The 22,120-nt window shown below is 35.0% G+C and overlaps 1 protein-coding gene across 13 annotated transcripts in view; it reads right to left on the reverse strand.

Annotated features, from left to right (window-relative positions):
* Nucleotides 1-22,120, reverse strand: part of BTRC (beta-transducin repeat containing E3 ubiquitin protein ligase) — a 164,233-nt gene that overhangs the window by 58,805 nt on the left and 83,308 nt on the right. For 6 of the 13 annotated variants that reach the window (XM_033130372.1, XM_033130369.1, XM_033130370.1 and 3 more), the window contains 2 exons: nucleotides 18,064-18,141; nucleotides 2,029-2,118 (listed from right to left, as the gene is read on the reverse strand). In XM_033130372.1, coding sequence (XP_032986263.1) covers nucleotides 2,029-2,118; nucleotides 18,064-18,141 — 168 coding nt within the window. Of the gene's footprint in view, nucleotides 1-2,028; nucleotides 2,119-4,821; nucleotides 4,918-18,063; nucleotides 18,142-22,120 lie in introns of all 13 variants that reach the window. The other 7 variants (XM_033130373.1, XM_033130371.1, XM_033130380.1 and 4 more) reach the window with 3 other exon arrangements.

A 22,120-nucleotide genomic window follows, 5' to 3' on the forward strand; every position in this document is an offset into this window, starting at 1 on the left:
TGCCCTATTCCCATGTTATTCGTATCTCAGTGGAGGCTGTTTCAAGAAAAAAATTTTTCAGTTACATATTTTTATTTGCCATTGGTCAATTGTTTATTTGGCTCAACTCTGAAACAATGAACCATGAGAGAGGATGTGGGCCAATAAAAAAAAAAAAACCAGAAAGTAAGGTGGGTTTCCAATAGGAAATCATTATTAAATTAGTGTATTTATGGAGACAATAAAAGGATATAGGTGTCAGAATAATGTTAAAATAAGCAAGAAAGGAATGAAAGGGTCACCATCTGGGAGCAAAGGAAACAGACTGATGAGCAGCAATGAGCAAACTTATTTCCTCACCCAAGAGCACAGAAGAAATTATGCCATTGTGCCAGATGCCAGAAGATTTCTAACCATGCACCACTGAAGTAGAGGGTGGGAGAGGAAAAAAAACAAACACATCACATCATACAGAGCCACACCAACATAAGTATGCAGCTTAGAGATCCTGGCTTACAAAGTAACGGAGAAAACAAAAGGAACAGATGCTCACTTGGCCAGCGCTCAATAAAACTCATTAAAATCGTCACCCTGTCCTTGGATCGGTGCTCATGTTAAGATTTTACCTTGTTTAGCCAGAAGTCACCCACTTGTGATGAAACTGAGAGCAGTGTGGCCAAACAGGAGACTGATTATTTTTAAAGGCCCAAATTATTGGTCCCACATCTCAACCTGGATATAAAACAGGGCCAATCGGCATTTGATAGATATAACTAAATGACTGAAAAAATATATGTAATTTATAATATTCACATTTTGCAGCAAATTATTAAGACATTCTAACTTAAGAGACAATTAAGTGATTAACTGGTTTTTTAAACTACAACTTTTAATAAATTCTGACATTTCTTATATGGACCATTTCCAATGATTATCTTTTCTATGATATATTTTCAGTTGATAAAGTAGGTTCAGAGATCACTGCATGTTTTAAGAAATAAAATAAAAATAATAAAAAAACTATTGCTGTCCTTTGATTTTTGTAGCAAAGGATGGAGATTTCATGAAACCAGGCCAGGCTCTAATAATAATAACAGTAAGCAACTGAGAGCCTGAATGTATAAGACAATAGATTAAAGCAAATTAAAGTTGGGACTGTTGTAACAGTGACAAAACCCTGAATAGTTATAAAGGCAGTAATTTTGCAGATATGCAAAGTAAAAGTCTAGAAACAGAGTCCATACTGGAATTTTACTTATTCCTGAAATAATCAAAATTTAGGTCAAAGTTCTTGAGTAATTAGTAGCTACTTAGAAAATTTGAGTCATAGTTGATAAGATAATTCAATTGTAAGCTCTCTAACATGTAAGATTGTTTTTCTATCTAGGCTATAGATATGGCTCACATGTATACAGGAGGAATACGTAGCTCATATGTATGATTTAAACATGCTTGTCCACAGAGATCAAGATCACCAAAAGGAATATCTCTATCACTAGCCACTCAATAAAGAACAGTGATATAATAATTGGACTTGCTATAGCATTATTTCACAATCCTTGCAATGGCATACTCTCTACTTAATTACACTTAAAACCATGAACAAACTTATAAAAATAATTGTATATTTTCTTATACAAATCTGACTTATTTGCGATAAGATTTGTCACTTTTACAACATTCTCAACTTTTAACTACTTTAGTCTATTGTATTATACATTCAGGTTATCAGTTACTTACTGTTATTATTAGAGCCAGGCCTGGTATCATGTAGTCTCCATCCTTTGCTATAAAATCCATAACTAGTGTCAAGCAACAAATGTGATTTAAACTAAAATGTGATCAGAATACATAGTCAAAAAATTCTGTTACAGCTGAAGAGATGGAGATTCCAACTTGCAATCTAATTGGACAAAATGATGCCTGCTGTATTCTTTTTAAATATAAAGTCCTGTAATAATCTTTAATAGTAATACTGAGTGAAGATGTCTGTAGATAAGGCATTGTTATGACGTGGTATAATATGTATTGATGAGTAATATTACTTACTTTGGCCACACAATTTTCAGTCTTCATCGCAGTGCTTGCTAGACATACTGTTTCTTGGTTTAAGCAGAGTCTGGCACAGCTGTTATAAGTCTGTAAAAAGAATTTTTTGGAAACGGGTTTAAATATTAAAATATTATCATATACAGTTTTCAAATTCTGCCCTATTTCTTAAAATCAACATGCAAATAGATCCTATGTGTAAATTCCAGATGTAGAGGAGCTGAGGGACAGAGCAGACACAGGGAAGCAAAGAGCCCACCAGAGCAGTGAGGTGTCCAGGAACAAGTATGTGAGCAGCAGTGGTTCAATGTATGTATGGAAAGTGGGGATGTTACTTATTCAAAAATGGGCAAAGACTTGAATAGACATTTCTCCAAAGAACATATACAAATAGCCAACAAGCACATGAAAAGATGGTCAACATCACTAATCATTAGGGCAATGCAAATCAAAACTACAATAAGATACTACACTTCACGAACCCATTAGCATGATTATTAGTAAAACAACAAAACAGAAAACAAGTGTTGGAGAGGATGTGGAAAAATTAGAACCTTTGTGCACTGTTAGTGGGACTGTAAAACGGTATAGCCACTGTGGAGATCAGTATGATGGGGGTTCCTCAAAAAATTAAAAATAGAATTAACCATATGATCCAACAATTCCACTTCTGGGTATATACCCAAAAGAATTGAAAACATTCTTGAAGATACATTTGTACATTGTATTCACAGCAGCATTATCTACCATAGCTAAAATGTGGAAGCAACCCAAGTGTCCATTGATGGATTAATAGATAAGCAAAATGTTGTAGAATGTTGGTTGCCAGGGACTAGGAGAAGGGGAGAATGGGGAGTTATTGTTTAACAGGTATAGAGATTCAGTTTTACAAGATGAGTTATGGGGATGCATGGTGGTGACGGTTACACAATGTGATGTATTTAATACCACTAAACTGTATATTAAAAAATTACCAAGATGGTAAATGTTAACATGTATTTTACGACAAACAAAAAAAAATTATGGCTATACTTTATGGTCAGCAAACATTATTAATAACTGGCCAATATATTAATACAAATGTTTCCTTTTAGTCTTTAAGTTTTTACTGGTGATACAAATCATGGTTCTCAAACTTTCGTGAGTACCAGAATCATCTGGAGGGCGTGTTAAAACACAGATTGCGAGGCCCATTCCCAGAGCTTCTGAGAATTCGCATTTTTAAAGTCCCCAGCTGATGTTAATGCAGCTAGTCTAGGAACACTCTTTGAGAATTACTGGTATAAATATCTGTGTTGAAATGAAAGAGAAAACTCTGAAGACACAAGTGATCTCTTAATCTAACAATAGGAAAGAATCTACTTTTTAAAATTCTAGATTTACAGAACATTTGCAAAATAGGTATGAGTTCCTGTATACCCTTTTCCCCAGTTTCCCCTTGTGTGAATGTCTTACATTACCACAAAACATTTATCAAAACTAAGGAATTAACGTAGTACAATATAAAGTAAAGGAGTTTCACCAGTTTTCCCACTTATGTCCTTTTTTCTGTTCAGGATCTAAACCAAGAACCCATGTTGCATTCATTTGTCAAGGCTTCGTCGTCTCCTCTAAACTGTTAAAATTCCTCAGTTTTTCTTCTCTTTCGTGACTGACACTTCGGAAGAGTACTGATTAATTAATCTATAGAAAGTCCCTCAATTTGGGTTTGTCTCATGTTTTCTCACGATCAAATTGAGGTTACACATCATTAGGATGGATACCGCAGAGGTGCTGTGTCCTTCTCAATGCGTCAAGTCAGGAGGTATGTTGAATATTTCTGGTGATGTTAACCTTGATCACTTGCCTAAGGTCGTGTCTGCTATGATTCTTAATTGTAAGCTTGTTATTTTTTCCTTTAAGAATTACTAAATATTGGGGGAAATACTTTGGAACTACGCAAATATTCTGTTTCTGCTTAAACTTTGCCTGCTAATTTTAGCATCTATTGCTGGCTCTTGCCTTGGTAAATTTTACTGTGATGTTCTAAGAGTAATTTTAAAATTTGTCCCTTTCTTCTACGTTTATTAACTGGAATTTTTCTGTAAGGAAGAGCTATGATTTCTCCCATTTATTTATTCACTTATTTATATCAGTAATGGATGCATACATATTTTGAATAATTCAATTATCGCTCTTTGGAAAGAGTGTCGACATTTTTGTAGACAAAAATGAAATTAAAAAAAAGACAGAAAAAATACTATAAAATTGGCTTTCCATTTAAACTAGTTAAACTTTTAAAATGTATCCACACTTACCTGTTTTATTTTTATATCATTTAAGTTGAAATTATTTCAAAACACGCATTTTAAAAGAGTAAATTGGATCATTTGACATTAACATATAGGGACTATTGGTTATAATACATTTATATTCTGGGCTCAGGGTTCAGTACTTCTTTTGCAACTACTAATACCACAAACATTTACTATTCATGTACAGATAACAACAATTTTTTAAAATGAAACTTTTTGTGTTTTTAAAAGACATTTATGAAGTAATTGGTATATACTGAATAAAATAAAACTTGAAGCCAAAGAGTGCTGGTTCTAGTAATGGCAGAGACGTTTGTATTGGATTAACCCTTCTGAGACAACAATTATAAACCACAGAAAAAGTATTTTAAAATAACTACTTAAAGGCAGGAGACTGACCTAAAGTAGGCAGAAACTGGGGGGAGTGGACTGACCTTGAAAGGACAGCCACTCTGGATGAGATCCATGTTTATGTGCTTTTTTTCCTAAGGGTACTCACCGGTCCACTTGGTGCAGGGTGACTAAAATTCAATTAGAAAGCCACAGTCTATTGGCTTGAGATGTCAGAGGATGGAGTTCAGGGCTGCCATAGTGGCTGAAAATTGAGAAGAGAAATCACAGAAAATAGAAAAGAGCCATGGGGGAGGGAAGAAGCGTCAAAACATTCATATAAATTCCCCTCAAATCTATGGCTAACCCCCCCCCACCAAACTACATACATGAATGGGAGATTCCATGTATTCCAATGGAAAGTAACAGAAGACTGAAAGATCTCAGCAGAGATTCTAGCTGCTGCCCATGAGGGAAGACAGAATTTAGAATTTGATTCCTACTAAGTTAGAGGGAGTTAATAAGCACCTCAAACTTTCCAATGTAATCTTGGAAAGATCTTGCATTAAGACTAAAGAATAAGTCTTAGATCTAAGAGATCTGATTTAGGACTAAGGGCAAAACCAAAACACACCTGCCCTAATGAATGCAAACCCAGACTGTATGAAGTCGCAAGTACCAGTCAGAAACTTAATCAGTGAGAGATTAACTTTCCAGACTGCTATGTATCATTTATAATGCCCGCTATATAATAAAAAACTTCAAGACATGAGAAGAAGCAGATAACTGGGATTCACAGTCAAGAGAAAAAGGAACAAGCAGAAAATGACCCTGAGATGATCTAGTTGTAAGAAAACCACATAAAGGTTCTACAGAAGCTATAATAAATATGTTCAACAACTTAAATGAAAAAATATGGTCACAATGGAAATTTTCAGATGTAAAATTTTCACCAGAAAAATGAAAACCTAAAATGAACCAAACAAATTCTAGAATTAAAAAGTACATTATCTGAAATTAAAAATTTACTGGATGGGTTTAAAAGCAGACTGGAGATGATGAAAGAAAAGGTCATTGAAATTAAAGACAGATCAATTGAAATTATTTAAACTGAATAATAGAGAGAGAAAAAATGCAGGAAACAGAATCTCAGTCATCTGTGGGACAGTTTTCAATGATCTAACATATGTTTACTGGGAGACCCAGGAGAGAGGCGAGAATGGGGAACAAAAAAAAGTTATAAAAATAGTTAGCAAGTATTGCTCTAATTTGGTAAAAACCACTGACTTACTGATCTAAGATCAGCAAACCAGGGAGATAAATACAAAGAAAACAAAACTTAGTCTAACACCATCAAAACTGCTGTAAACCACAAAGACAAAACCTTGAAAGTAGTCAAAGAAAAAAGGGATGCTACTACCGCGTTTCCCCGAAAATGAGACCTAGCCAGACAATCAGTTCTAATGAGTCTTTTGGAGCAAAAATTAATACAAGACCCAGTATATTATATTATATTATATTATATTATATTATATTATATTATATTAATTATATTAATTATATTACATTATATTATATTATATTACACTATATTATATCATATCATATTATATAAGACCCGGTCTTATAGTAAAAGAAGACTGGGTCTTACATTAATTTTTGCTCCAAAAGACACATTAGAGCTGATTGTTCGGCTAGGTTTTATATTCGGGGAAACACGGTAATACATACATGGGAGTAACAATATAAATAGTGGCAGACTTTTCACTATAAGCAAAGAAGGCTAGAAGGAAACAACATTTTTAAAGTGGTGAAGGAAAAAAACAGGTTTCTTATTATTAGAAAAGAGAATTACAAATATGAAAAGGGAGAAATCTAGAACAAACTATGTGGTGCTGGATTGGAACTAGAGGTATTAATGTTAACTCATCGTTTTCAAAATGTATAAATAGAGACGTAAAATAAAAGTTAATGTTTAAATGTTGGCTTCTAAATGCCATTCTGCTCTAAAAGGAATCACAGCTCCCTGGAGAAATGGCTGATTCCAGGATTGGACAGGAAAAACACAAGATGAAACTGGAAATACTCAAGGAATGATGGAGCTATGTCAGAGGGGCACAGATGTCAGCCTAAAGGGGCTCTCATTAGCCCAATATGGAATAATCTAAGTATTAAAATAAAAGACATTAACAGATTACACTGCTATAATTTCTTGAAAGACACAAATTACCAAAACTGACACAATAAGAAATAGAAAATTTGAATAGCTCGTGTCTATTAAAGAAAATGAAATTTATTAAAAATCATTCCACATAAATTTAAAAAAATCTTCCCACAAACAAAACAAAACAAAAAACACATTAGAGTGAAACCAGATGGTTTCACTGGTGTATTCTGTTAAATTTTAAGGAAGAAATGACACCAGGATCATACATAAACACTTTTAGAAATGAAGGAGGGAAGGACTTCCCAACTCATTTCATGAGGTCAGCATAATCTTGACACCAAAACCTGACAAAGATGTCAGAAAGAAAACTACATACCAATATCCCTCGTAAACACAGAAAAATTCTTATTAAAGTCAGTTAATGTAATTTACCATATTAACAGAATAAAAAAGGATAAACATTTGACAAAATTAAACACCCATTCATAATAAAAAACCTCAACAAGGTAAGGAAACTTTTATTCAAAAGTGAACTCCATGCAATTAAAGGAATATATATATATAAAAAATTTCTACTAACATCATACTTAATGATGAAAGAGTTAATATTTTCTCTTTAAGACTGGGAACAAGGCAAAGATGTCCTCTTACCACATCCATTCAACATTATATTGGAGGCCATAGCCATTCAAATAAAGAAAAAGATACAAAAGGCAAGTAAACTGGAAAAGAATAAAAAATGTCTTTATTCACAAATGACAGGAAACAAGGTCAATGGTCAAAAATCAATTATATTTATATATTCTAGCAACAATTAGAGAATTAAAAAATTTACAATGGCATTGAAAACTTTTCAAACTTAGGAATAAATTTAACAAGCTATACTTAAAAATATACGCAGAAAATTTAAAAACTGCTTAGAAAAATTTTAAAAAACAAATAAATGTATTTACCATGTTTATGGACTGGAAGACTCAATATTACTGAGAGGTTAATTCCACGCAAGTGGATATATAGTTTCAATAAAATCCAAATCAAAACCCCACAGACTTTTTAACAGAAATTGCTAAGTTGATTCTAAAATTTAAATAGAAATACATCTAGAATAGCCAAAATATTAAATATAAAAATATGGAGGACTCACACAACCTGATTTCAAGACATATTAAAGCTACAATAATCAAGACAGTGTAGAACAGTCATCCCTTGGTTTTTGAGGGGAAATGGTTTCAGGACACACCTTACACCATGGATACCAAAATCTGTGGATGCCCAAGTCCCTTATATAAAATGGTATAGTATTTGCATATAACCCATGCACATCCTCCCATATACTTTAAATCATTTCTAGATTACTCATAATATCGAATACCATATAAATGTCATGTAAATGACTTTTATAATGTATTGTTTAGGGAATAATGACAAGGAAAAAGTCTGTACAGCCATCTCTCGGCGTCCAGCCCAGCTTCTTTTAAAATGTCTACTGTTCACGAAGTTCTGTGCAAGCTCAGCTTGGAGGGTGACCACTTTACACCCCCAAGTGCAGACGAGTCAGTCAAAGCCTATACCAACTCTGATGCCGACCAAGATCAGCATTTTGAACACTGAAACAGCCATCAAGACCAAAGGTGTGAATAAGGTCACTTCATCAACATTTTGACCAACCGCAGCAATGAACAGAGACAGGATATTGCTTTCGCCTACCAGAGAAGAACCAGAAAGGAACTTACATCAGCACTGGAGTCAGCCTTGTCTGGCCACCTGGAGATGGTGATTTGGGGCCTACTGAAAACACCTGTTCAGTATGATGCTTTGGAGCCGAAAGCCTCCACAAAGGGGCTGGCGACAGATGACTCTCTCATGGAGATCATCTGATCATGGACCAACCAGGAACTGCAGGAAATAAACAGAGTCTACAAGAACATGTACAAGACCGATCTGAAAAAGGACATTATTTCTGACACATCTGGTGACTTCCGCAAGCTGATGGTTGCGCTTGCAAAGGGTAAAAGAGCTGAAGATGGCTCTGTCATTGACTGTGAACTGATTGACCAAGATGCCTGGGATCTCAGTGACGCTAAAGTGAAGAGGAAAGGAACTGATGTTCCAAAATGGATCAGCATCATGACTGAGTGGAGTGTGTGTCACCTCCAGAAAGTATTTGAAAGGTACAAGAGCTACAGCCCTTATGACATGTTGGAGAGCATCAATAAGGAAGTCAAGGGACACCTGGAAATGCTTTCCTGAACCTGGTCCAGTGTATTCAGAACAATCCCCTGTATTTTGCTGACCGACTGTACGATTCCATGGAGGGCAACGGGACTCGTGATAAGGTCCCAATCAGAATCATATCATGGTTTCCCACGACGAAGTGGACATGTTGAAAATTAGGTCTGAATTCAAGAGAAAGTACAGCAAGTCCCTCTACTATTAAATCTAGCAAGACACCTAGGGTGACTACCAGAAAGCACAGCTGTACCTGTGTGGTGGTGATGATGGAAGCCTGTGATGGCTCACGTGTCCAGGAGCAGTGCTCCAACGCTTTCAGCTATCAATTCTAGAAAATCAGCTTGCAACTACTAGCCCCCTCGTGCCCATCCCTGTGAAGATGATGTTACTGCAGCACTGTCCCCTGCCCCATCCATATTTCATTTGCCTAATCATTGCCTGGCTTTCTCATCTAGTCTCTCCTTTTAGCCAAAGAAATGAACATTCCAAGCAGTTGGAAGTGAAATCTGTGATGTGAAACACTTTGCCTCTTGTGTACTGTGTCGTAAACAGATGAATAAACTGAATTTTTACTTTAGAAACAAACAAACAATAAAGTCCCTCGTGTTTAGTAGAGATGCAACCATTGAAGGCCTAACTACATAGTACACGTCAGCAACAATGTTAACTTTTTCCCCAAAATATTTTCCACCTATGGTTGGTTGAATCTGTGGATGTGGAACTCATGGATACCAAGGGCTGACTCTATTTGGTGTAAGGACGGACACATTTCAAAATAAAGGACCTCTGCTTGTCCTCTGTGTCATGCATGAACCTGAAGTAGGAGTTGGTCAGTGCCTCAGCCACCGTCACCCTTTGCTCTGCATGTGACAGCAGCCTGTTCTCTAGGAGGTTCAGAAATAGATTTACACAGCCAATTGTTTCAGCCACTTGTACAGCCAGCTGATTTTTGACAAAGGTACCCATGTGATTCAATGGGGACAGAAAAGTCTTTTCAACAATGGTGCCAAAACAACTGAATAAAAAAGCATGGGGACATTTCCATCTTTGTTATTACAAGCAAAATGAAGTTAATTGTTAAAAAAAAAAAAGGCATGGGGAAAATAAGGAATCCCAAGTTTACTTCACAGCACAGAAGAATTAATTTAAGATGGACCACAGACTCAGAGGTAAAAGCTAAAACTTACAAAGCCTCTAAAAGAATATCTTCACAATCATAGGATAAAGACTGATAGACTGGACTACATTCAAAAATTAGGTTTCATCAGTTACATAAATGTCTAACCACTATGCTGTACACCTGAAACTAATATAATATTGAATGTCAACTGTAATTGAAAATTTTTTTAAATGTTTTTTAAAAAAGTAGAAACTTCTCAACAAAACATACCATGAATAAATAGGCAAGACATAGACTGTGAGAAAATATTCAGAACACATATCTGACAAAGGACATGGGTATCTAGAACTCAATACCGTTGAGTTCTACAACTCAGTAAGACAATGAAATTTGTTCAAATGGTGAAAAACTGAAACACATATGTCACAAAAGAAAATATCTGAATAGCCAATAAGCACATGAATAAGTATCAACACATGCTCACAAAAAAGCTTTACATGAGTATAAGAACATTCGTAGCAACTTCATTTATAAAAATGAAAACAGCTCAGGTATCCATCAAAAGAAGAATGGAAAATAAACTACATTTATTCAATGGAATATACTATATGAAAATAAACTACTGATATACACAAGCAGCATAGATGAATCTCATAAACATACCGAGTGATAGGCCAAAAAAATGTGATTCTATTATATGAAATGCTAGAAGAGGCAAAATTAATCTATGGCAGTAAGCTGATCATGTTTGATTCATTGGAGGTGGTGAAACTGGCTAGGAAGGAGACCAGGAGAACTTGCTTGGGTAATGAAAGTGTTCTATAGCTTGATTAGGGTGGTGGTTACATGGTGTACAAATTTATCAAAAATTCACTGGCTTATGCAATTAATATCTATATAATTCACTGTATACAAATTTCATTTCAATAAAAATATAAAAGTACGGAGTTAACATTTTAGGTGAAAAAGTGCTAATGATTTGTCCAGCTAATAAAAATATTAGGTTGGTGCAAAAGTAAATGTGTGTGTGTTTTTTGCAATTATTTTAAACCACAATTACTTTTGCACCAACCTAATATTATGCTATTTTTCTGGGGGGAAAAAGTCATGGCAGGAGGAAAACTAATTTGTTTTCCTCCAAAATTCCTTCTCCCCTCAGAAATGAGTATAACACACTCACGAGAACATTAGATGGATTCAGGAAACCTATTGTAGGCTTGTGGGAGTTTCTAGAGTAAGGCTATATATAGGCTTTTATTTTCTGGACACTCTATCTGTAAAATGGGCATAGGATCTTGTTTATCTCCCAAGGAAGTCACATAAATTAGAAAACTGAAACTTGTCACAGTCCTTAGATCACTTTGGGATAAAAAGGCCAAAAAATTCTGCATTTTACATTCAATATTTTACCACTGTAAGACTCCTTCCAGGCTAAAATTAAACTAGTGAGTGTAATAGCCACAGGCAAGACGAGCTCTGTCCCCATGCAACGTTTGAAAAGGTAGCTTCACTGCTGAACCAGAGGCAGAGAGTTTTGCGTTGGAGTATTTTAATATGTTTTTATATTGCATATAAAACACATAAGCATAAACCAGTAAGATGCCTTGCTGAAAACTACCTTCTTTGTGAAAGCAGGCTGTAATTCTGAACAAGTTTTCAATTTTCACACTGCTGCTAGGGTAAAACATTTTAAAGAGTTTAATTTTTTACAATGGATTCAATGACATAGGATTATCTAACAAAGTAATGGCTAATCAATAGAAGGTTTAGTTGTCAGGTGAAACATATAACACACTAAAAGGGATTGATTGCCAGACTTCTCCTTATTTACTAGAAGGTATATATTTAAAATGACACAAACTTGTTACCAGGCTGCATTCTTTTAACCTTGCAAAAAGCTGCTTAAGAAATCTGTTCATCAGCCCTATAGCAAAACAAGATATAGTATAATGAAAATAGCTAGTGATTGGGGGTGGGGGGAGGGGAGGGAGGAGACGGGGACCTTCAGATATATGGTAACATCAAATCAAGTCCCCAGCTAGAATATGGGATAGAGAAAGCAAACTACAAAGCGACATCTAGGAAAGCTGGAACTGGGCTTTAAAAATGTCACACAGATCTACCGAATCTCATTCAATAGATGCAAAGCTGTATCTGATCTCATTCCATGTTGCTCTTAGGGCAGATTTTTTAAGGACTCATACAACTGGGCACAATAGGCTCCCCCCCACCTAATTTTCTTTTCTTTTTTTTAAATGGTACATCCAGATTTAGCACTGAACAAAAAATGAATTGGGCCCATATGGACTTCGACCAGCATATAAGCTGTTTCCTCTATAATTTATTCACAACATCTCAAGTCTCTATATGAAAATATACTTTTTATGGTCATTGCAACCCAGGAGTTCAATAATATTTTTTCTAAGTCAGTGATTACACAATTTATCAAAGAATGATTACACTGAAATAAAAATAAAACAAAACACCAACCCCCTATACAGTCTTACTTCCTCAAAGTAATTTTAAGAAAGCTGGTTATTAAATTGCTTCTTTTTGAAGAAGGGTTTTTGTAGCTAGACACAAATTGCTAAACCATGTTTTTAGAAAAAGTTATTAGACTCTGAAGGATTCAGCCGAGGTGGGAAGTTAAATAAACAAATCACTTCATCAGACTTGGAAAGATCACTTTTGTCTTACTTAAGAGACCTACATTAATTACCTTTAAGGTCTTTTCCATGAACTGTTTAAAATAAATACAATTTATTTATTTATTTCAAATGAGGTGCTTCATCCAAAGTATTAAATAATGTCTACAAATGCAAAAGCATTTTTATAAATAGGTAATTAAAACAGATGACTAAAATTAAGTCAAGCTGCAAAACATTACCCAGGATGCACTGTGATTTTTTTTTTTTTTTTTAATAAACAGCTCAGGCAATTTTTTTCCATCCAAAGCTCAAAGCACTTCAGGAAAAAAAAAAAGAGAGAGAGGAAGGAAGTTTCATGGGGGGGGGGAAGCACACATATATAATGAAATAATGCCAAACCCCAAACTAAAGTATTTACAAGATAGTCCCTTAAGCATAGTTTGTCATATTGCAATTACACCTTACCTACTGCCAAGTCAAAGTGCTTACTATTGCCACTAGGGGGAGAAATGTCTCAACACAAAGCCACAGCAGATAGAGAATGGATTTTCTTGAGCAATTATCAGAACAAAGCTCCCTTGGCTGTGTGTACCTTCTAATTACTCAATACAATTAAAATGACTAACCTAAAACAAATAGGGGGGAAAAAAAACCCTGCTTGCCTGATATCAGGGACTTCATTAAACCTTTCCCCCTCATCAATCAAATCAGAAGAAGGGAATGCCATCATATATAAACACTGCAGAGCTATTAAAGGAAGTAAATCAGTGAGTTTGTTTGTTTTTAAAGAAAGGAAAGAAGTGACTTCTTGAAGAAAGAAATGTGGTATTTACCCATCTGGATGTTGCTTGAAAACAAATTGTCCTCTAAAGAGCAGAAATACAGTATGTTTTCTCTCAGTTCACTGGCTTACGAATGACTTTTTGTTGTTTTGTTAATACACACTATAATGTCATTTTCTGTGTCAGTGATATGCTCTTTCCTCCTACTCATCCAACTGTATAAAGGAGCTATGCCAATCACATCCATGCTTATACTGGGCTGTTTTCACTTTAAGTTCTTTACCACAGCTTTTTGTAGATCTATGCAAAAGTAATGTTTAGAACAACATAGGAATGGGGGAAGGGGCATGGTAGGCAAGGGAAAAAGCTACTTATTCCTTTTAAAGACTTATGTAGTTCCTCTATAAGGCCCAGTCATTAACAGAAGATGACCACAGAGCCATTTTTCTTTCAGCTGACAATTGTGACATTTTTCCAGCAGCGCACAAGGTGTTGAAAACCTGGCAGCTGTTACCTCCTGGGATGAAGATACTTTTTTATCCTCCCTTGACAGTTTAACTCAGTGGGTCAGCACCTTTAAAGACTGCAAAGTATCCTTGAAGAGGATGGAAGCTTGAATTACTGCTCCCTCCCTAATCAATGTAAACCCTCACTGCAGGTGAAGCCTCCATCTATAGAGGTGCATGGGGGAGGAAAATGTGACGCCCTGAGCCAGATGGTTTTTATCTTGTTTTTAAAGAATAAAGGAACAAGCTAACAAGGGAGACAGCTACTTTGTTAGCTTCTTGGCCTCTCTCATGGCTCTGCATCCCCAGGGTTCCAGCTACACAAGAGAAAGAATACAGAAAAACATAAACACTTAAAGAAATATAACTAGAGGGCTGGCATCATGCTGCTTTCAAAGCGTTGAGAGAGCTCTACTCAATGCTTTATTTATCACTACCCACGTTCTCAAGGATGGTAAGTGGACACATACACAAAGAGAATGGGGGATGGGGAAAGGATTAGACAGAGGTCACAATTTACTCAATTACAGAGAAAGGCAGGGCTGACAGATCCTATTAGCACCAATGTGAAGCAAAGAAGGAGTTGCATGTTGTAAGGCTACATTTTTAAAAAGTAATGAGTACTTTCATGGATCCTCCCAGGCCTTTGCCCTTGTTTGCAGATATGAATAAAGGCCATAAAAACAGCTGCTATGGTTTCCTTGGCTTCACATTTTAGGAATAAAAGTAGAAAGAAAAACTGTAGCTACTTTGTTCATCCTTTAAATAAAAGTTGACTTCTTAATGCCAAGAGGTGAGATTATTCTGAAACTCAGAAAATTAAAAGAATACACTGCTTTTCACCCCCTTAACCTCCCAACTCTCTTGTCTTCTGATGTTGGAAATGAAGTGGAAAAGCAGGTATACATAATGACCGGGTGATGCGGGGAGTGGTGTCCCCTGCCTTTCCCCTTCAATATTTTCTTTTTCTGCTAATGTCTTTGTCAGGTTTTGGAATTACAGTTATAGTGGCTTCATAATATAAGTCAGAAAGTGAGTGTTCTTTTCTTCTCTACTTTCTGAAAGATTCTTATAAGATTGGTGTTACTTATTCCTTAAATGTTTGATAGAATTCACCAGTGAAACCATATGGGCCTTTTGATAATTAATTCAATTTCTTTCATAGTCATAGACAGGGCTATTCAAATTTTGTTTCACCTTGTGTTGCTTTCGGTGAATTGTATTTTTCAAGGAATTTGTCCATTTCATCTAAATTGTCAAATTTTTGGTATAAAGTTGTTTTTAATATTCCATTATCCTTTTAATGTCTGTAAGAATTGTAGTGATAACCCTTCTTTCAGCTCCTCCAATAACTAAATAATTCTCCAAGTTAACACAATGGTCATATTCTATCAACAATGGTAAAACTGTACTTTAGAATAATATGTAAACTATAAAATTAGTTCAAAACATTACTAAACTTGTTAAAATATAACTGAGCATCTTAAAATCAATGGAGAAAGAGTTCCTGAAATCCCATTAGAAATATCTACAAAATAACTCTTGAATTAAGAGATTGGCCTACATGATACAAATCCTACTTACATTGACACTAGGTAAAAGGCAGCATTGACACCTTTTTATCTGCAGAACTTTATTAAAGTGGGGAAGAAACAAGCCTATGGCACTTCATTATTGTCATATGCAATAGAGAAAAGGGAGTTTAAACAGCTTACATAATACGTCCTACATTTGAAAAATCAGCAGTGGGGTAATCAAGTTCAGGGCAGTCCTGGACAGCTGCCCTGTGACCCGCTTCTATTGACCCCTGCTATTCATCACTCTTCCCCAAGATTGAGAGGGCAAGCTCCTAGGGAGTGACCACCACAATAGAAAGACACAAGCCAAGAGTAATCTGGTTCGAGCAAAAAACCAGATGGCACTGCAATAAATTTACAAATCTGCATTCATGGGGCTGTTAAAACACCCAGAAGCTAAAAGGCTCTGAGAGCCCCAGGAGGATCTCCTACTTCCCTCTTTCTAAAGGCCATTTCTCTTTCCAAGAACATTGAGTTCATGCTCTTCACAAAGAGAATGGAGATAAAACCCTTTACAAAGAAAGGAGGGGGGAAAGCCTCATGACCTAATTAATCTCCAGAGCTTGGATCTCAACACTGACAGATATCCGAAAAATCATTTTGGAGCACTAGGAGGAAAACAAAAACAAAAACAAAAATGGTTAAATTAAAGTGGAGGGGGTGAAGCGAACCTACTAAAAAGCAATGAAAAAAAAAACCACATTAAATTTCTTTCAAATACTGCATACAACAGATCTTGCAAGTAGAAAATGATTCAATAATGTATGCATTTATTTTTAAAATGAATCAGATTAGTCCCATGTGTGACCTGCTGGTCCATCTGTATGTGCTGGACTTAATAGGCACGATTCTCTCTCTTGCTTCAGTTTGAAGTATGAGAGAGATAAATTTAGTTTAATTTTCAACAGATCAGCCTATCCATTTTCCAAATGGACCATCTGGATCAGCCTATTAAAATTAATTTATAACTTTGCAGAGTGAAAATTCGTTTGTTAGCTTAAATAAAGTTGCCAAAACTTTTTGTGGTGTCATTGTTTTCTGACAGTTGTTTCTATACGGTAGGCAGAGTGCTTCCACCTCCAAATTTATCTAATTCAATATTGTTCTATTTATTTACATTTACAGACCAGGTGTTTATCTCCAAATAGTTAAAGTTGTAACTGCACAATATCAATCATTGATCATTTAGTTTTTTTACAGAGCTTCCCGAACTCATTCACTTGTACTTACAAACAATTGTTTTCATAAAAACTGAAAAAGTAAAAACAACAACAACAACAAAAAAACCCTACAAAAACCTGAAAAAGTGTCCATCCAATAACATATAGTAAATAAAAAATGAGTGTGTCACAGTTTCAAGTACTTTACCCCTAAATTAACACTGTATACAAACTAGAGTCAGAGGCAGAAGTAGAAACACTTTGGCAACACTGAGATCTGGGTTTTAAATCACTGACTAGCTAAATAAGACATCTAACCTTTCTGAGCCTCCATTTTCTTCATCTATAAATTGGAAATCATATCGAGCAACTTTACAGCGTTACTGAGAGGATTAAACGAAATAAGTATCAGGTTCATGGTGGGCGCTCAACAAATATTAGAGCTCCTTTTCTTAGAATAATGCCATAAATGCAAGTAAATTACAATTATTTTTTCTACTGCTGGTATTCATCTTATCCAATTTTTATATTAAAAATGAATAGGTGGTATACCTATTCTCTGGCAACAAGTAAGAACTTATTTTTGTTGCCAGTGGGAGATGGAAGATGTTAGAGATTGTTACAGGAAGTGAGAAGAGCCCATTTTTTGATGAAATGTTTTTGGACATTTTAATTTTAAAAAGAAAGCACCATGGAATTGAACTTTCAAAGTAAAATGTGTTATCTTTGGAAAGTGGGGACAGTGGTGAGTAAAAAAAAATTTTGTTAAGTTGTCATCAATAATGGCCTTTACTTCTAGAAAAAGCAAACAGATATTGCTCAGATTAAAAGGAGCTAACTTCCCTATAGGCAGATCCCTTTTGATTATTAATTTTTTAAGTGTATCGAGAATCTTAAAAGGAAAATGAGGTTTAAAGTCAATTCAACTATTTGCACTTAAGAAGCATTTCAAGTTACTTTTCCGAAACATGAAACCTTTTATTTGATTTTGTTTTTAATACACGTAAGCAATTGACTGTCCCGTACTTGTATACCTAGAATATTTTGAAATGATAGGGGGGAAAAACATTACCTGATTGAAATTGATGGCTATAGCCAGACCAATTTTAGAGTACTCTTAATTTAAGATCCTGTGCTTAATGAATGGCAAATTGAGGGTTTCCTGTCTTTTGTTTTGTTGTTGGTAGCCTTTTATTTTAAGTAAGACTGAATTTCATACCTGTCTAAGTGAATTCTTCTCTGGTATTATCTTCCTAGGGGGTTCGCCATTATTACAGTCTTCTCTCTCTGAGGAATTCTGTGAAAGAAAGTAAGCTTTAATTCAGTTCTCATTATCTTCAATCTTATTCTGTGGGAGTAAACTGAATTACATTTCTAATTCTGTAAGCTAGAATACCATGTATATTTATGCATTTATTCATTTGAAGATTTATATACATACAGACATACACTTATGTAAAGGAAAACATATGCCTATGTATATAAATAAATGTATGTGTCTATAGGGATCTATGTGGGAAGCATTTTGTCTATATTTAAGCACTATCCACCAGATCATATTCATTATTAGTCTGGCTTATTGCTCTTTGAAAATGCAGGTTGACACTGGACACAAGAAAGCTCCAGTCTACACTTAGCTGATAACAACTTAAACTATGATTATTACTTTTGCTTGTTAATAATTAGTTTTAAATGACAGTAAATGTTTGGTCAGTACAAGATCTCAAAGTCTGGATCCTAAAAAAATAGTTCTTTCTCTTCCTCTTCTCAGATTTGATTTTCTTTTCTTTATTGAAAATGGCATAGTACTGAGCTCAAAACAGCATTCAGTCAATGGTTCAGGATTAGGGTCCATTCTTGCCACTATCACCTCAAACAGCCGCTAAAAGACCCTAAAAATGTCAATAAGATTTTTAAATACTTAAGAGGGAAAAGAAACAACAGTCCAACTGAAAGCAAGTTCAGAGTTCTAAATATCAACAGAGCAATTGGCAATCCACAGAATGGGAGAAAATATTTGCAAATTATATATCTGATAAAGGATAAACATCCAGAATATATAAATTGTAAAACTCAACAAAAAAATAAGCAAGCCAATTCAAAAACGGGCAAATGACTTGAACTGACATTTCCCTAAAATAGCCAGAAAGAACATGAAAAGATGTTCAACATCACTAACCATTTTGGAAATGCAAATCAAAACAACAAGGAAATACCACCTCACATTCATTAAGAAGGCTACTATCAAACAAACAAACAAAAAAACCCAGAAAATAATAGGTACTGGCAAGAGTGCTGAGAAGTTGGAACTCTCATGCACCACTGGTGGGAATGTAAAATGGTACATTTTTGGAAGTGTGCCGCTATGGAAAAAAGTATGGTAGTTTCTCAAAAATTTAAAAATAGAATTACCACGTGATCCAACAATTCCAGTTCTGGGTATATACCAAAAAAAAAAAACAAAACAGAAAGAGTCTTGAAGAAATATTTGTACATCCGTGTTCATAGCAGTGTCCACAATAGCTAAAACATGGAAGCAATCCAAGTATCCATTGATGGATGAGAGATAAGCAAAATGTGGTACATATACTCATACACAATGGAATAGTACTCAGCCTTAAAAGGAAGGGGATTCTGTCACATACTACAACATGGATGAGGATGTTGTGCTAAGTGAAATAAGCCAGTCACAAAAAGATAAATACTGTATGATTAGACTTATATGAGACACTTAGAATAGTAAAAATCAGAGACAGAAAACAGAATGGTGGTTGCCAGGGACTGGGAGAAGGGTGAATGGGGAGTTAGTGGTTAATGGGTATAGAGTTTCAGTTTTATAAGATGAAAAAGTTCTGGAGATGGATGGGGGTGGTGGTTGTAAAACATTATGAATGTATTTAACCCCAGTGAACTGTACACTTATGTACTGTAAATTTTATGTTATGTATATTTTACCACAATAAAAAATAATTGAAAACAAATTTGGTAATCATGCAAATGATTATCTGCAAGGCCAAATACAGGAAATACAAATACAAATTATTTGGGTTCTATTTTCCACAACTATATTTGTAATGTTAGTATTTAAAAATGTACAGTTGATATTACATCACATATATTCATCACATTCTAACTGGGGAGTTACTTTATTTTTAGACTGAGAAATTCTTTCCTACACATGAGTTTATCTGAAAATTTGTATACAAGTATGAAATCATCAGTACAGTATAGGATCATAACTGTGTTTTAAATTTAGATATTAGTTATACTTTTTTGGTATGTATCAAATATTATATTTTAAAGGTATTAAAGGATAAATAGTATTATATATATATAGTCATTTTAAGGCCCTTGCACCTCTGTAGCTAACATCTGTGCTTCGTGTGTCACCTTTACTTGGCCTGACAATACTGTTCCTTTGTATACTGCTGGAACTAAGGTGCTCCTTTTGGGCAAAAATCGCTTATGAAATTTAACTTGATATTTTACACTTGTGATGATGACTTTAAGGTGACGGTCCCTAAAATTAAGACCAAGAAAACACATGCTATAGTACAAGCAAGGGACAGAGGCTGAGTAACTTAAGAGTTCAGTTTTTCTCCCCGTTTTGAAAAGAAGTAATGTAGACTACCTATAAAAAAATGAGGGAGAGATATAGTTGAGTTAATGAGTATAAAGCATTACAAATAAGAAACTAGCAATGTAAGCCATTATAAGAGATCAAAGGAGGGCAAAGGTCAATTTGTGTAAAGACACACCTCTTTATTGCACTTCACAGGTATTGCATTTTTTATAAACATAGGATGAGTAGTAACTATCTAGCTCATACCCACAATTTTCTTCCTCCTGACCCTCTATTTTATCTGATTTACATAGATGGGGAACGACTGAGGGGGTATTATGACAATGTTTAAGGTATGAAAGGAGAAGGAAAATTCTCCTGCCTGAGAGCAGAACATAATGCTGAAGAGGAGCTCCTTTCCCTTCTCCACCCCATCAGAGCAAAAGATATATACATATACATAAGGAAAAAAACAAATATTGTTATAGCTAGTTCTTTTTAGATAGATTAACCCAATATTTCTTACTCTGGACCACCATGAGAAAGGAAATCAATACAAAAAAATCAACTCTGGTGTTATATAAAATAGAGGTAGCGACATTAAAAAGTCATGATATCAGGAGCAAGAAGTAAGGTACCCACCCTCCCAATAGTGAAGAGGAGAGCCACGAAGCCAGTGAATAAGAGATGAATAGCTCTAAGTCTTGAGGGTAGAGATATACATGAAATAGCCATGTATACCTAAGTGGTCACCTCAGTGGTTCTCAAAGCCTGTGCATTCTTCAGCACCTCCCAGGAGAGCTCAGCAGCACAGTGATTCCTTGTATCTTTATCTATGATGCATCTCAAAAAGCAATGTTCACAACTGCCCTGGGTCATCAAGCTAAATTATGTCCAATAAATTCCATTTAAGGGTAACTAATTGATGCAAGCAAGACTGTCACACAAATTAACAGGAGAAAGACGAGTAACAGGATAGTTACATAATGTCAAAATATTTCTCCATAAGATACTTAATAATTACAAAAGGAGAAACAGTACCCTTACAGTGGAGAGATCTGGCGACACCAATTTAACATTATGTGCCTCTTGATAGGATATAGAAAAGAACCCATTATTACCTCGGCGGTAACGTTGCCTGAAATACATAACCTCAATCTGCTCATGAGAAAACATCAGACTAAACCAAATTGAGGGACATCTATAAAATTACTATTCTGTACTAAACAAAAAATGTCAAGGTCGTGAAACACAAAGAAAGACTAAGGAACTGTTTCAGGTTAAAGGAAACTAAAGAGACATAAAACTGAATACAATTTGGATCTGAGATTATTTGGAGAATAATCTGAAACAAAATTCATAGTCAACTCCTCTATACTGAAAATCTGAGCCTAGCAGGATGAGTAGTAACTATCTAGCCCATATCCACAATTTTCTTCCTCCTGACCCTCTATTTTATTTGATGTTGACAGGTAACTACTGAGTGGGTATTATGATATAATGGTATAGAGGACATTATTGGAACAACTGGAAAAATTTGAATAAGGTCTATAGATGAGCTAAGAACATTGTATCAATGTTAATTTCCTGATTGTTTCCTCACTTTCAAAATTTACATACAGAAAAATTCACTCTTTCTTGGTGTATATATAGTTCTATGAGTTTCGACAAAAGCATCGTTGTGTAACTACTACCACAATCAAGATGTAAAGCA

Source organism: Rhinolophus ferrumequinum, chromosome 16 (assembly GCF_004115265.2).
Source record: "Rhinolophus ferrumequinum isolate MPI-CBG mRhiFer1 chromosome 16, mRhiFer1_v1.p, whole genome shotgun sequence".
NCBI lineage: Eukaryota > Metazoa > Chordata > Mammalia > Chiroptera > Rhinolophidae > Rhinolophus > Rhinolophus ferrumequinum.